This window comes from Eriocheir sinensis, chromosome 65 (assembly GCF_024679095.1).
Source record: "Eriocheir sinensis breed Jianghai 21 chromosome 65, ASM2467909v1, whole genome shotgun sequence".
NCBI lineage: Eukaryota > Metazoa > Arthropoda > Malacostraca > Decapoda > Varunidae > Eriocheir > Eriocheir sinensis.
In genome coordinates, this window is record NC_066573.1 from 6,273,960 (window position 1) to 6,288,797 (window position 14,838).

The 14,838-nt window shown below is 46.7% G+C and overlaps 2 protein-coding genes across 10 annotated transcripts in view; one reads left to right on the forward strand and one right to left on the reverse strand.

Moving 5' to 3' along the window:
• Positions 1 to 11,068, reverse strand: part of LOC126987535 (zinc finger protein 385B-like) — a 104,226-nt gene extending 93,158 nt beyond the window's left edge. For 2 of the 5 annotated variants that reach the window (XM_050844548.1, XM_050844550.1), the window contains exon 1: positions 11,002 to 11,068. The gene's annotated coding sequence lies outside the window, so the exon portion shown is untranslated. The remainder of the gene's footprint in view (positions 1 to 11,001) is intronic. The other 3 variants (XM_050844549.1, XM_050844546.1, XM_050844552.1) reach the window with 2 other exon arrangements.
• Positions 7,648 to 10,364, forward strand: LOC126987537 (mitotic apparatus protein p62-like). 5 transcript variants are annotated; one of them, XM_050844562.1, is made up of 2 exons: positions 7,648 to 9,027; positions 9,274 to 9,845. In XM_050844562.1, the coding sequence occupies exon 1, from the start codon at positions 7,771 to 7,773 to the stop codon at positions 8,932 to 8,934; it is 1,164 nt and encodes a 387-aa protein (XP_050700519.1). In that variant the 5' UTR covers positions 7,648 to 7,770; the 3' UTR covers positions 8,935 to 9,027; positions 9,274 to 9,845. The 5 variants fall into 5 exon arrangements, with proteins under 5 accessions (XP_050700519.1, XP_050700515.1, XP_050700516.1 ...); XM_050844558.1 differs by adding an exon at positions 10,086 to 10,364 and having other exon boundaries at positions 7,649 to 9,937; XM_050844559.1 differs by adding an exon at positions 10,012 to 10,364 and having other exon boundaries at positions 7,649 to 9,863.
• Positions 11,069 to 14,838: the final 3,770 nt, after the last annotated feature.

Sequence of the window (14,838 nt, forward strand, 5' to 3'; positions counted from 1 at the left end):
CTCTCTCTCTCTCTCTCTCTCTCTCTCTCTCTCTCTCTCTCTCTCTCTCTCTCTCTCTCTCTCTCTCTCTCTCTCTCTCTCTCTCTCTCTCTCTCTCTCTCTCTCTCTTAACCCTTTCACAAGTCTTTTCTCGAGCTTAATCTCTTTATTACGACTTTTTCCATTCACTTTAATCGTCGTAGCCTCTCTCTCTCTCTCTCTCTCTCTCTCTCTCTCTCTCTCTCTCTCTCTCTCTCTCTCTCTCTCTCTCTCTCTCTCTCTCTCTCTCTCTCTCTCTCTCTCCCCCCCCCCCTCACCTGCTCTTTCTTCCCTTCCTTGGTAATGACCCAAACTCACCTCTCTCACAACAGTTCTTTCTCTCTCTACTTCAATCCGGCAGCGACCAGACTGGTTTCTTCTTTATTACGAAATCTTCCATTCACTTCAATCTCTACAGCCTCTCTTCCTCTCTTTATCGTCACTTGCTATTTCTTCCCTTCCTTCCTGATGTTCAAAACTCATCTCTCTCACAAGTTTTCTCTCCCACTATTTCAATCCAGACTGATTTCTTCTATATTACGAGATTTTCCATTCACTTCAGTCTCTACAACCTTTCTCTCTCTCTCTCTCTCTCTCTCTCTCTCTCTCTCTCTCTCTCTCTCTCTCTCTCTCTCTCTCTCTCTCTCTCTCTCTCTCTCTCTCTCTCTCTCTCTCTCTCTCTCTCTCTCTCTCTCTCTCTCTCTCTCTCTCTCTCTCTCTCTCTCTCTCTCTCTCTCTCTCTCTCTCTCTCTCTCTCTCTCTCTCTCTCTCTCTCTCTCTCTCTCTCTCTCTCTCTCTCTCTCTCTCTCTCTCTCTCTCTCTCTCTCCAACACTTCTCCATACCAATTCATTCCTTGTTTTCTCCATGTTACAGACAATCCACGGAACACAGGCGGCCTCAAGCGAGTGTCTCAGCTCACAAGAGTCCCCGCGGTGGGCTGAGGACAGTGCGTGCAGCCCTTCAACGACTCCCTTGGGCCGGAGCCAGCAGGGGACAGGCAGGCAGGCAGCGGCTTGACGAGCGTCTTGAGGGCCGTCAGCGTGCAAAGCGTCGCCAACCACTCACTCACTCACTCTCCGGGATTAATCTGAGCCCTGGCCGCTGTCTGCTTGGCTTCAGGGGACAGCCATTCAGCCAGCCAGTCAGCCAGCCCGCCAATTAGCCAGTCAGTCAGTCACCCAGTTAGTCAGTCAAACAGCCAATCAGTTAGCCAGTCAGTTCGTCAGTCAATCAGTCAGTAAGTCAGTCAGCCAGCCAGAAAGCCAATCACACACACACACACACACACACACACGTGAAGCACTGCGTTACAACAATGGAAACACTTAAACTCTGCCTCTAAACAGTCCATGAAAAATTTTTTGTATACCTTTTTCTTTTGGCAGACGCGGCGCAGCGAGGCGGCTTTTACTGTTTTGTTTGTTCAGTCTTGCTTTGTCGGTGGAGGGATTTTCGTACCAGATTTCGTACCAGTTTTCGTACCAGATTTTCCGTACCAGAGTTTTCGTAGCTAACACACTGACGAACTGGATGCTGCCGGGTGATTTTTCTCCCTCATCTCCTAACCGTATGTCTCTGTGTGCCATGTCGAGGGAACTAACCAGCACCTGAGAAACTTTCCTGCACAAAACTCTCCACTTCTGCCCTCCTCCTCCTCCTCCTCCTCCTCCTCCTCCAGTCTGTGTCCAATGCCTGTTAACACATCGGCCCATACACACCCACATTGGATAAGGCTTTTGTAGAGGCTGTGTTAGTAGTATTTCCATGGTTATTTTTTTTTATACTTGTTAGCCTATAGCGCCGGCAGGCTTTCTTGAGGGGCCTGGTGGTCGGCCCCAACCCGTCATGGCGCAGGCAATTTTTATAGTGGCGCCATTTATTCTTGTCTCATGCTGCCCCCCGGAACTCATTCTTGATTCACCTCGACGGTTCCTTCTAGAGTCCGGGTTGATGGGTGGTCTTCAGGACAGCATGTGGGTAGTCTTAGGCCACTCGGCGGTGACTAAAAAATCCCAGGTGGTAGCGGGCGGATTCGAACCCGCGTCGTCCAGAACGCGGTGAATGCGGGGCCCGCACGCTAACCACTCAGCCACCGCCTACCCTTGTTTTATGAGTCTGGTGATAGTTTGACAAGGGTTTAGTAGAGGATGTGCTAGTGGTATTTCCATGGGTTGTTTTAGGAGCCTAGTGATAGTTTGACAAGGCTTTCGTAGAGGATGTGTTAATAGTATTTCCATGGGTAGTTTTATGAGCCTAGTGATAGTTTGACAAGGCTTTCGTAGAGGTTGTGTGAGTAGTGTTTCCATGGGTAGTGTTATGAGCCTGGTGATAGTGTTACAAGGCTTTGATGGAGGATGTGTTAATGGTATTTCCATGGGTAGTTTTATGAGCCTAGTGATAGTTTGACAAGGCTTTCGTAGAGGTTGTGTTAGTATTATTTCCATGGGTAGTGTTATGAGCCTGGTGGTAGTTTGACAAGGCTTTCGTAGAGGGTGTGTTAATAGTATTTCCATGGGTAGTTTTATGACCCTAGTGATAGTTTGACAAGGCTTTCGTAGAGGTTGTGTGAGTAGTGTTTCCATGGGTAGTGTTATGAGCCTGGTGATAGTGTTACAAGGCTTTGATGGAGGATGTGTTAATGGTATTTCCATAGGTAGTTTTATGAGCCTAGTGATAGTTTGACAAGGCTTTCGTAGAGGTTGTGTTAGTATTATTTCCATGGGTAGTGTTATGAGCCTGGTGGTAGTTTGACAAGGCTTTCGTTGAGGATGTGTTAATAGTGTTTCCATGGGTAGTTTTATGAGCCTGGTGATAGTTTGACAAGGCTTTCGTAGAGGTTGTGTGAGTAGTGTTTCCATGGGTAGTTTTATGAGCCTGGTGATAGTTTGACAAGGCTTTGATAGAGGATGTGTTAATAGTATTTCCATGGGTAGTTTTATGAACCTAGCGACAGTTTGACAAGGCTTTGATAGAGGTTGTGTGAGTAGTGTTTCCAAAGGTAGTTTTATGAACCTACGACAGTTTGACAAGGCTTCTGCCCCATGAACGCGAACCAGCACTCATGGTAAGCGACTAATCTCCTTTGTGGCCTTGGGAAATGGTTGTCATGAGAGCCAAATCGTCTGAAAACACGCAACGCCGAGGTGGTAACGTTGTGGCGGGGGTTATGTCGCGTCGCACCCAAACTTCCTCCAATCTGCGGCTGACATATTCGTTGTTAATAGTTTCGATTTGCAGGGGGATAACATGCAGGGGTTAGGTAGGGGTTTGAGGAGAGGATGGAGGGTGGAGGGGGTAACCAGGGATGAGGGAATGGAAGGGAGAGACAGGGATAGTGCGGTGGGGACAGGGATGAGGGAATGGAAGAGGGAGAGACAGGGATAATGGAGCGAAGGAGAAGGGGAAGAAGGGAATGGAAGGGAGAGACAGGGATAGTGGTGTGAAGGGGCAGTGGAGGAACTGAATGGAAGGGGCAGATAGGGATATTGAAGGTGGTTAGAAGAAGGGATGGGAGACAGGAAGGGTATGCAGGGGTGTGTGGGTGAGGACTGGAGATGGGAAATAGAAGGGGTAGGCAGGGGAAGCAAGCAAGCGGGTAAAGAAACAAGGGGAAAGAAGAAGAGAAAGAGAGAGAGGAAAAACGACAAGTGTTAATAGCAAAAAAAAAAAAACACTATAAATATTTGCCTGCGCCACAACGGGCTGGGGCCAACCATCAGGCCCTATTATGAAGGCCTACCGGCGCCTCAGGCCAAGACGTAAAAAGAAAAAGAAAAAGAAAATATAATTCCATGTTGTAGGGTTCATCAAGGCTAACAAATGTTATTATACAATGTCATGTCTACAATGCATGGGTAAGCCAGGAAAACAACTTGAAGAGAACAACAAGAAGATGGACAATCTGTTAAGCGAAAGAGAAAAAAAGAATGAGGAAGAGAAAGAGGAGGAAAAAAAAGGAAGGGGAAGAGAGCTGACACAGACGGACTAAGTAAAACCTTCAAAGTGTTTGCGAATCTGGACTTTAGATGGACAGCAGATCCGCCGCCACGAACACATCACATTCCTTATCAGCGGCTCGGATCCTCTATACACACCTCTAGAATTTGATGGAGATTAAGGAGGATTAGGAGCAGGAGGGAGAGGAAGGGAGTGAAGAGGGAGGGAGAGGAGATGAATGGAGATGTTAAGGGAAGGGAGAGAGGAGGAGGAGGACTAACCATTTCCAGGGAGGGAACTGCAGTGAGGGGAGGAGGAAGGAAGGAGGGAAAGGAAGGGAGAGAAGGAGGGAGGGAAGGGAGGGAAGGCCTGAGGACTGGCCATCTCCGGTCATCACGCTGCTGTTGATTGGTTAGTCTGAACACACACACACACACACACACACACACACACACACACTTTCCAAATACTCACACGCAACACACACACACACAGACACACACACTCACGTTCACACTCAACTCAATACATTAACACGAATGCCAACCCAACGAGCTGCCCGCCGCCCATATCTCCGCCGCGGCAACACCGTGTTTCACTACGCCCCGTCCCGCCCCGCCCCGCCCCGCCCCGTAACTCTGCCGTGCTAATCATGAGCAGAAATTTCCTCACTTTTCAGGCAGTCCGCCGTGATTGTGCGAGCGAATGAATGGCTCCCGGACCTGCCAAATTTTATTCCCTCTTTCTGAACTTGAATTTAGTGAAGCATTTTAAACTCCCGAGAGTGCGCGCAGCAAATTCCACGGGTTGAAAAGTTTGTATTTAGTGAAACTTTTTATATCCCAATTAGTACGCGGTGTTTTAGTTTTTTTTAAAGTCTGAATTTAGGGAAGCATTCTAAATTCCAAATAGTACGCTCCTGTCGAATGGGTAACAAGTCTGAATTTATAAAAGAATTCCAAGTTCCAAATAGTACGCGGTGGTGGAGAGGATGAAAAGTCTACATTTAGTGAAACATTTTATATCCCAAACAGTACGCACTTGTGGAATGGCTGACAAGTCTGAATTTCCAAGGGATTCTAAATTCCAAATAGTACGCGATGGAAGAAGAAGAAGAAGACACAGAAGAAAAAAAATACAAAAGAAGGAGACAAAGAGGAAAAATACACAGAAGAAGAAGACAAAGGAGAAAAATACACAGAAGAAGAAAATACACAGAAGAAGAAAAAAAGAAAACAAAAAGAAAAAGAAGAAAAAGAAGAAGAATCATAACTAAAAGAAGACACAACACACACCAGTACACCCAGTAGCCTAACACTTCCTCCCCGCCGGCCTACCTTGCCACCCGCCTGACGGACAGCTTAAATTAAGGCATCTTTAAACCTTGCTCAATATTCTGATGTCTTATCGGGCAGCGGGGCGTGTTAGCATCGGCATTAGTGTATTAGGCGTGCAACAGACAGTATTGGTATTAGTATTAGTATTGAATTGAGAAACAGTGTGAATTAGTGTTAGTTGAGTACCAGACTGTATTGGTATTGGTATTAGTATTAGCTGAGTACCAGACTGTATTGGTATTGGTATTAGTATTAGTTGAGTACCAGACTGTATTGGTATTAGTATTAGTATTAGTTGAGTACCAGACTGTATTGGTATTGTTATTAGTTGAGTACAAGACTGTATTGGTATTTGTATTGGTATTAGTTGAGTACCAGACTGTATTGGTATTAGTATTAGCTGAGTACCAGACTGTATTGGTATTGGTATTAGTATTAGTTGAGTACCAGACTGTATTGGTATTAGTATTAGTATTAGTTGAGTACCAGACTGTATTGGTATTGGTATTAGTATTAGTTGAGTACCAGACTGTATTGGTATTAGTATTAGTATTAGTTGAGTACCAGACTGTATTGGTATTGGTATTAGTATTAGTTGAGTACCAGACTGTATTGGTATTAGTATTAGTTGAGTACCAGACTGTATTGGTATTGGTATTGGTATTAGTTGAGTACCAGACTGTATTGGTATTGGTATTGGTATTAGTTGAGTACCAGACTGTATTGGTATTGGTATTGGTATTAGTTGAGTACCAGACTGTATTGGTATTGGTATTAGTTGAGTACCAGACTGTATTGGTATTGGTATTAGTATTAGTTGAGTACCAGACTGTATTGATATTGGTATTAGTATTAGTTGAGTACCAGACTGTATTGGTATTGGTATTAGTATTAGTTGAGTACCAGACTGTATTGATATTGGTATTAGTATTAGTTGAGTACCAGACTGTATTGGTATTAGTATTAGTATTAGTTGAGTACCAGACTGTATTGGTATTGGTATTAGTATTAGTTGAGTACCAGACTGTATTGATATTAGTATTAGTATTAGTTGAGTACCAGACTGTATTGATATTGGTATTAGTATTAGTTGAGTACCAGACTGTATTGGTATTGGTATTAGTATTAGTTGAGTACCAGACTGTATTGGTATTGGTATTAGTATTAGTTGAGTACCAGACTGTATTGGTATTGGTATTAGTATTAGTTGAGTACCAGACTGTATTGGTATTAGTATTAGTATTAGTATTAGTTGAGTACCAGACTGTATTAGTATTAGTATTAGTATTAGTTGAGTACCAGACTGTATTGGTATTAGTATTAGTATTAGTATTGAATTGAGAAACAGTGTGTATTGCTATTAGTATTAGTATTAGTTGAGTACCAGACTGTATTGGTATTAGTATTAGTATTAGTATTAGTTGAGTACCAGACTGTATTGGTATTAGTATTAGTATTAGTGTTAGTTGAGTACCAGACTGTATTGGTATTAGTATTAGTATTAGTATTAGTTGAGTACCAGACTGTATTGGTATTAGTATTAGTATTAGTTGAGCACCAGACTGTATTGGTATTAGTATTAGTATTAGTATTGAATTGAGAAACAGTGTGTATTAGTATTAGTATTAGTTGAGTACCAGACTGTATTGGTATTAGTATTAGTATTGAATGAGAAAAGTGTGTATTAGAATCAGCATTAGTTGATCACCAGATTGTATTGGTATTAGTATTAGTATTGATATAGAAACAGTGTGCATTAGTATTAGTGTTAGTGTTAGTATTAGTTGTGCAGGAGATCGTATTAGTATTAGTATATATGGGGAGACAAACCGCATTAGTATTAGTATTACCATTAGTCGTGCAGTAGATGGTATTGGTATTAGTGTTAGTGTTAGTATTTGTCTTAGTATTAGTTTAACATCAGAGAGTATTAGTAGAGAGAACACATACACACACACACACACACACACACACACACACACACACTATAATCAACAGTATTCGTTATTGTTACCTGCGTATAATTGAAACTGATGACTAATTCCTATACGTAGGCTATCGTATGTTAGGCAATCTGACGCGCCGTGGGGCAGCAGGTTACCATTGCTCGATAATGCACACCTCAGTCTCGGGTGAACAGACTATAGTAGTAGTAGTAGTAGTAATAGTAGTAGTAGTAGTAGCAGTAGTGGTAGTAGTAGTAGTAGTAGCAGTAGTGGTAGTAGTAGTAGTGTTATTATTACTGCTTATTACTGCTGCTGCTGTTGCTGCTACTACTACTACTACTACTACTACTGCTAGCACCACATTTTTTGGCTGTGAGCACTGGTTTGGGAAACAGCCTCGTCAGTAGGGGGCGGGAAGGGCCGGGGGTCAGTGCGGGGGGGGACGCTCCCGCTACCGTCTGTCATTGGCCTTACTTGCTGCAGCTTCCTTTGGTTCGAGAATCGAAAGATTAACATTCAAAACACCTGCAAAATGGTCCACAAGAAGGACTCCCGACGCGTGGTGTGCGGCACCTGTCTGGTGGTGGCTCCGCCCGGCGAGGGGAGCAGCGCCGCGGCCGCGCCCAGCAAGGTGACGGTCAGCGTCCGGCGGCGCTGGGGGTGCTGCGGGTGGCTGGCCGGGCCCTGGAAGGAGCTGGCGGCGTTTTCGTTCAGCGACCGGGCCAGGGCACCGCTCTTCGACAATGCCTTCCTTGACCTGGAGCGAGTCTTCAGGTACAACAGGAAGGCGGACGCGGCCGCCGCGCAGGTCAAGATCTGCGTGACGCTGCGCAGCGGCGAGACTCGCGTGGCCCGCGTGGGCCTCGAGGACTTTACGGGCCAGCTGCTGCAGAGCGGCAGCCCCGAGTGGTTTGTCCTTCGCGTCCACGAGGGGAAGGTCGTGCTTCTGCCGGCCCACACGCCACTCACGGAGGTGCCAACGGGATGGCCCTTTGACGGAGTGCCAAGTGACACCCGCCGAGGCCAAAAGGGTGGCAAGGACAATGCCAGCAGTGACCCCAAGGTCACCCGGCCGGAAGACAGCCAAGGAAAGACGGACACCACCGACCAAGGGTTCGAAAATATCGCTCCTAGCAATGACAGTGCCCGCAAAGCAGAGGAGCTGCTCCCTGCTGAAGACAAAGACAGTGACGAGGAAACTGCTGAAGACATCACTGTGAACGGCGAAGAGAAGGAGGCTCCCAGTGACAAAGAGGAGAGCGGACGGGAGCCTGATGACGACACAGGGGAGACTGATGAGGACACAGGGGAGACTGATGACGACACAGGGGAGACTGATGACGACACAGGGGAGACTGATGACGACACAGGGGAGACTGATGAGGACACGGAGGAGACTGATGAAGAGACGGAATGGGAGGCCGACACCGAGGAGGAGACTGAACGAGACTCTGACGAAGACTCGGACGGCAGTGGGGGGGAGACAAGTGAAGACGACGCCGAGGAGACCACTGGTGAAGGCCCAGGGAGCGAGCGTGGCAGCGTCCTGGGTAGGCTGGGGGCGGCGCTGCGACACCACAGCCGCGGCCTGCTCGTGGCCGCCGAAGTGGCCTTGATAATAGGCACTCTCAAAGTGTGGGGGCCGCCCGCTTACCTTGCCAGCTGGCGGGGGGGCGGCGCTGGCGGGGAGCTGTGAGGGGCGCGAGGCAGCCGCCCTTAGGGACGCGTCGAGGCCCCCTCTACGCCCACGCCTTCATGTACCCGAGCACGTGTTCGGGTGCAACGGAAGGCGGCGCGGCGAGAGGCCTATGGCCGGCGCGGGCCTTGGAGGCTTCCTTAAGAACACGCCAAAGGCACCCCCTCTACGCCCACGCCTTCATGTACCCGAGCACGTGTTCGGGTGCAACGGAAGGCGGCGCGGCGAGAGGCGTGTGGCCGGCGCGGGCCTTGGAGGCTTCCTTATGAACACGCCAAAGGCACCCCCTCTACGCCCACGCCTTCATGTACGCGAGCACGTGTTCGGGTGCAACGGAAGGCGGCGCGGCGAGAGGCGTGTGGCCGGCGTGGCCCGGGAGGCTTCCTGGCCGGCTGCTGCACAGACGCCGCCCGGAGTGCTTGGCCTCCTCCGTGGCGTCCAAGAATCTCTTCCTGGCCCTCCTCTCCTCCCGGGCGGCTCCATCCTCCTCCCACGCACTGTGCATCCCTCATTTGCACACTCCCAAACCCGCACAGCCTCGCCTTCTTCGAGACGCCGTGCCTGACCCGTCCCTCTGATATCCTCTCCTCTGATCCCGCCCCGACTCGCTGCTCCAAGGGAACATCGCGACGCCAACTCTGTACTCGCAAAAACCGCCACAGCCTCGCCTCTCCGAACCGGTCCACGTCCCGTCCCTCGGAGGTCCAGGCTCCCGGTACGACTATAACCCAAGGCCGGAGGAGACGGACCGGGTTTTGAAGGGTGATTCTCACGTTCAAGGTCCAGAGGCCGCGTAATACTATCACACCTGCATTACACAACAGTCCATGAACACACCGGCAAAACAGTCATGAGGTCACAGGCCGTGCAACACTATCACACCTGCATTACACAACAGTCCATGAACACACCGGCAAAACAGTCATGAGGTCACAGGCCGCGCAACACTATCACACCTGCATTACACAACAGTCCATGAACACACCGGCAAAACAGTCATGAGGTCACAGGCCGTGCAACACTATCACACCTGCATTACACAACAGTCCATGAACACACCGGGAAAACAGTCATGAGGTCACAGGCCGTGCAACACTATCACACCTGCATTACACAACAGTCCATGAACACACCGGGAAAACAGTCATGAGGTCACAGGCCGTGCAACACTATCACACCTGCATTACAAAACAGTCCATGAACACACCAGCAACTTCCACGAGAGGCTTTTCAAACAGGCGAACCGACCCGTTCATACATGCGGGCGTGAGTACTCTTGTGCGGCGGAACCACACACCGCACGCCTGGGCACGATGCTCTCTCTGCCGTCTGGAGTTTTCCTGTCACCTTCGCAAAAGGGTTGTAGAAAAAAGGAAAAAATGCCGTGTGCCAAGACTGTGCCGCTGCTGTATTTCTCAGTTTCTCTTACTTATCATCGCATTCACGTATCTTTTCTGCGTAGCTTTAGAGAGTTTAGAATATACTTGTTGTTTTCTTCGTCACCAAACCCGTCAACGTGTACAAAGCAAGCTATCGTTGCTGCCATCGAAGAAAACAATATAATTCAACAAACTTAAAGAATGAGCTAAATTAAGCGTTATAGAAAACAATATAATTCAACAAACTTAAAGAATGAGCTAAATTAAGCGTTATAGAAAACAATATAATTCAACAAACTTAAAGAATGAGCTAAATTAAGCGTTGTAGAAAACAATATAATTCAACAAACTTAAAGAATGAGCTAAATTAAGCGTTATAGAAAACAATATAATTCAACAAACTTAAAGAATGAGCTAAATCAAGCGTTATAGAAAACAATATAATTCAACAAACTTAAAGAATGAGCTAAATTAAGCGTTATAGAAAACACTATAATTCAACAAACTTAAAGAATGAGCTAAATTAAGCGTTATAGAAAACAATATAATTCAACAAACTTAAAGAATGAGCTAAATTAAGCGTTATAGAAAACTCACTACAACGACCTGTGTGTCTTTGGCCTCGCACGCTGGCCACTCGCCGCCGCCACAACCTCACAGCTCAGTAACAGTGCCGTTATTTACTCACCTGTGTGTCCGGCCAGTGTCGCGGGTGCTGGCGTGTGCTGACGGTGCTTCGAACGCTCCTCACCACTGCAACGGAAAGACTCATCAGAAAGCGATTGATCTCCTCTTCGGCCTTTGGAAATGGTTGACGTGAGGGTAAGGGCCGGGGCTGACGGTGCCTCGAACGCTCCTCACCACTGCAACGAAAAGACTCATCAGAAAGCGACTGATCTCCTCGGCCTTTGGAAATGGTTGACGTGAGGGCGGGAGCGTCTGAGAACACCGCCCTGCATCTGTACTCCGGGTTGACGGGCACGTGGGTCAAGTTGCCAGATTGTCGTACCCAGCCTCTTATATTTACCGACTTCCGACCCCAAAATCGTCTCGTGGACCCCAATAAGGAGATTCACTTATAATTATCGTTAAAATAGTTAATTCCTGATGTTTCTTGGCAATAGTTAGGCGTCAGAAACCGGTAAATACTATGCTCTGAGTACGACAATGTGGCAATGGTGACGTGGGTAGTCTCGTATAATTGTAGTTCAGGAAGTGCTTAAAGGATTATATAAAAGGAATAAGAGGAAAGGGAGGCAGGAAGGAGTACACACACACACACACACACACACACACACACACACACACACACACACACACACACACACACACACACACACACACACACACACACACACACACACACACACACACACACACACACACACACACACAAAAAAGAGAAATAAACGTGGAAGGCAAAACATAACGAGAAAAGTTAAACGTTTGGCGTCGGCCGTTCACAGTGGCGGCTAAAAACACACACACACACACACACACACACACACACACACACACACACACACACTCATAACTGACGAACAACTCACATCACTTGCTTTAAACTCCTCCTCCTCCTCCTCCTCCTCCTCTTCCTCCTCTTACTACTCTTCTTTTACCTCTTTATGTCCTTACTCCTTCTCATGACCACCTTCCTCCTCCTCCTCCTCCTCCAGCCTCTTCCTCTTCCTCCTCTTTACGGTTTGGCTTCTGTCCTCCTTTTCAATACCTCCTCATATCCTACTCCCCCCAACACCTTGTCTTCTCCTCCTCTTCCTCTTCCTCCTCCTCCTCCTCTTCCTCCTCCTCCTCTTCTTTCTCTTTCCCTTAGAGCACTTCCTTCTCATTTCCAGCACCTTGTCTTCTGCGTAACTCACACTCAGCACACACAACACAAAATTAGGCCTCGTAGCGAACGTAACACAGCAACACACCAACAGCAACACAACGCCGGAACACAACGCCACAGCACAACACAACGCCACAGCACAACACAACGCCACAATCGATAGAACGCCGCCGCCCGAGTCTCCAAGATTTCCCAGAAGCACAGATTTCATTCCCGCCCTGAAATGGAAAATAAAAGGCGGCCCTCGGGCACTCCGAACACCGAGACTGATGAACTACCACCACCACCACCACCACCACCATCACCACTACCACCATCACCGCCATCTCTACCACCACCACCATCACCACCACTAAGCCCCCCACCTCCACCACCATCACCACCACCACCACCATCACCACTACCACCATCACCGCCATCTCTACCACCACCACCATCACCACCACTAAGCCCCCCACCTCCCACCATCATCACCACCACCACCACGGCTTCCCGGCTCCTCCAGGGAAAATTGACGGAAAATGGATGATGATGATGATGATGATGGTGTTGATGGTGGTGGTGGTGGTGGTGGTGACGAGGCCGATGACAGGCGTTGGAACAGTTCGCTGGAAAATCTGGCGGGAAATTTTCTTAGCGTGAATAAATAAAATGCCGTCAATAAAAAAAACGTAATGACATAATAAAGATAAATTAAAGGAAAAGAAACATACAATGAAACCCACAATCCAGTGAAGACAGGAAAGGAAGAAAAAATTAAGACAGAGAAAACAAAAAAACATTACATAGGAAGGAAATGAAGGGGAGGAGATGAAGACGGAGAAGAAAAGGATATGAAGACAGAAAGCAAAAAGAAAACAAAGGAAAGAAATGCAGGAAAACAAATATTGGTTTTAAAACTCAATACGGCCACAGTACGATAATTTTGGCTAAAGGTGCATGTACGATATCATACTCCCTGGCACCCGTTCTCGCATTCCCATGGACGGTTTTAACTTTCACATTAATATTTCCCGAGGCCACAAAAGAGATTGGTCGGGTTTTCATGAGCGTTTTTCACATTCATGGTGTAAAAGCCTCGTCACAAAGATAAGCGTGAGTCTACAGTCTACTAGTGAAAGAATGGAGATGCTGGTAGATTTTTGCTTTGGGGAACAGAACGGCATAGAAATGAGCTTGAGTCTAATGTAGGTCTAGGTTAGGTTAGGTTAGGTTAGGTGTAAAAGCCTTGTCACAAAGATAAGCTTGAGTCTACAGTCTACTAGTGAAAGAATGGAGATGCTGGTAGATTTTTGCTTTGGGGAACAGAACGGCATAGAAATCAGCTTGAGTCTAATGTAGGTCTGGGTTAGGTTAGGTTAGGATAGGTTAGGTTAGGTTAAGTTAGATTAGGAGATAAGCTTGAGTCTACAGTTTGCTAGTGAAGGAATGAAGATGCTGGTAGACTCTTGCTTTAGGGAATAGGACGGCATAGAAATGAGCTTGAGTCTAATGTAGGTCTAGGTTAGGTTAGGTTAGGTTAGGTGTAGAAGCCTTGTCACAAAGATAAGCGTGAGTCTACAGTCTACTAGTGAAAGAATGGAGATGCTGGTAGACTCTTGCTTTAGGGAACAGGACGGCATAGAAATGAGCTTGAGTCTAATATAGGTCTAGGTGAGATTAGGTTATTTTAGGTTATATTAGGTTAGGTTAGGTGCCTTGTCACAAAGATAAGCTTGAGTCTACATTCTACTAGTGAAAGAATGGAAGTGCTGGTAGACTCCTGCTTTAGGGAACAGGACGGCATATAAATGAGCTTGAGTCTAATATAGGTGTAGGTTGTGTTATGTTATGTTATGTTATGTTATGTTAGGTTAGGTTAGGTTAAGTGTAGAAGCCTTGTCACAAAGATAAGCTTGAGTCTACAGTCTACTAGTGAAAGAATGGAGATGCTGGTAGACTCTTGCTTTAGGGAGCAGGACGGCATAGAAATTAGCTTGAGTCTAATATAGGTCTAGGTTGTGTTGTGTTATGTTAGGTTAGGTTAGGTGCCTTGTCCCAAAGATAAGCTTGAGTCTACAGTTTACTAGTGAAAGAATGCAGATGCTGGTAGACTCTTGCTTTAGGGAACAGGACGGCATAGAAATGAGCTTGATATGAAGGGAAGAAAATTAAGACAGAGAAAACAAAAAAAAAAAATATAGGAAGGAAATGAAAGGAAGAAAATGACAACACCGAAAACACATACACAAAAATAATAAAAAAATAGATGAACGGAAGGAAATGAAGACAGGTAAAACAAAAAGAAGGGGCGGAGGGGGAGTGGAAGGGTGCGGTTAGCAAGTTCAGGGGAGGAAACTATAACTACCCACGGAAGGGCCCACGTGAAGCCTCTAGAAAAGCCTTACCAAACGTGTGTGTGTGTGTGTGTGTGTGTGTGTGTGTGTGTGTGTGTGTAAGGGCGGTATTCTTAGACGCTACCAACACCCACATCAACTATTTGAGAAGGACGAAAAGATGATCAATCGGATTCTAGAGATTGTTTTTTTGGGTTCGGGGTTTAGAAGAAGGACCAAAGGGCGGTACTGTCAAACGCTCTCGCCTCTCACATCAACTATTTCCAAAGGTCTAAAAGAAGGTCAGTCGGGCTGTAACGAGTGTCATTTTAGGTTCAATGTACAGAAGAAGGGTCAAACT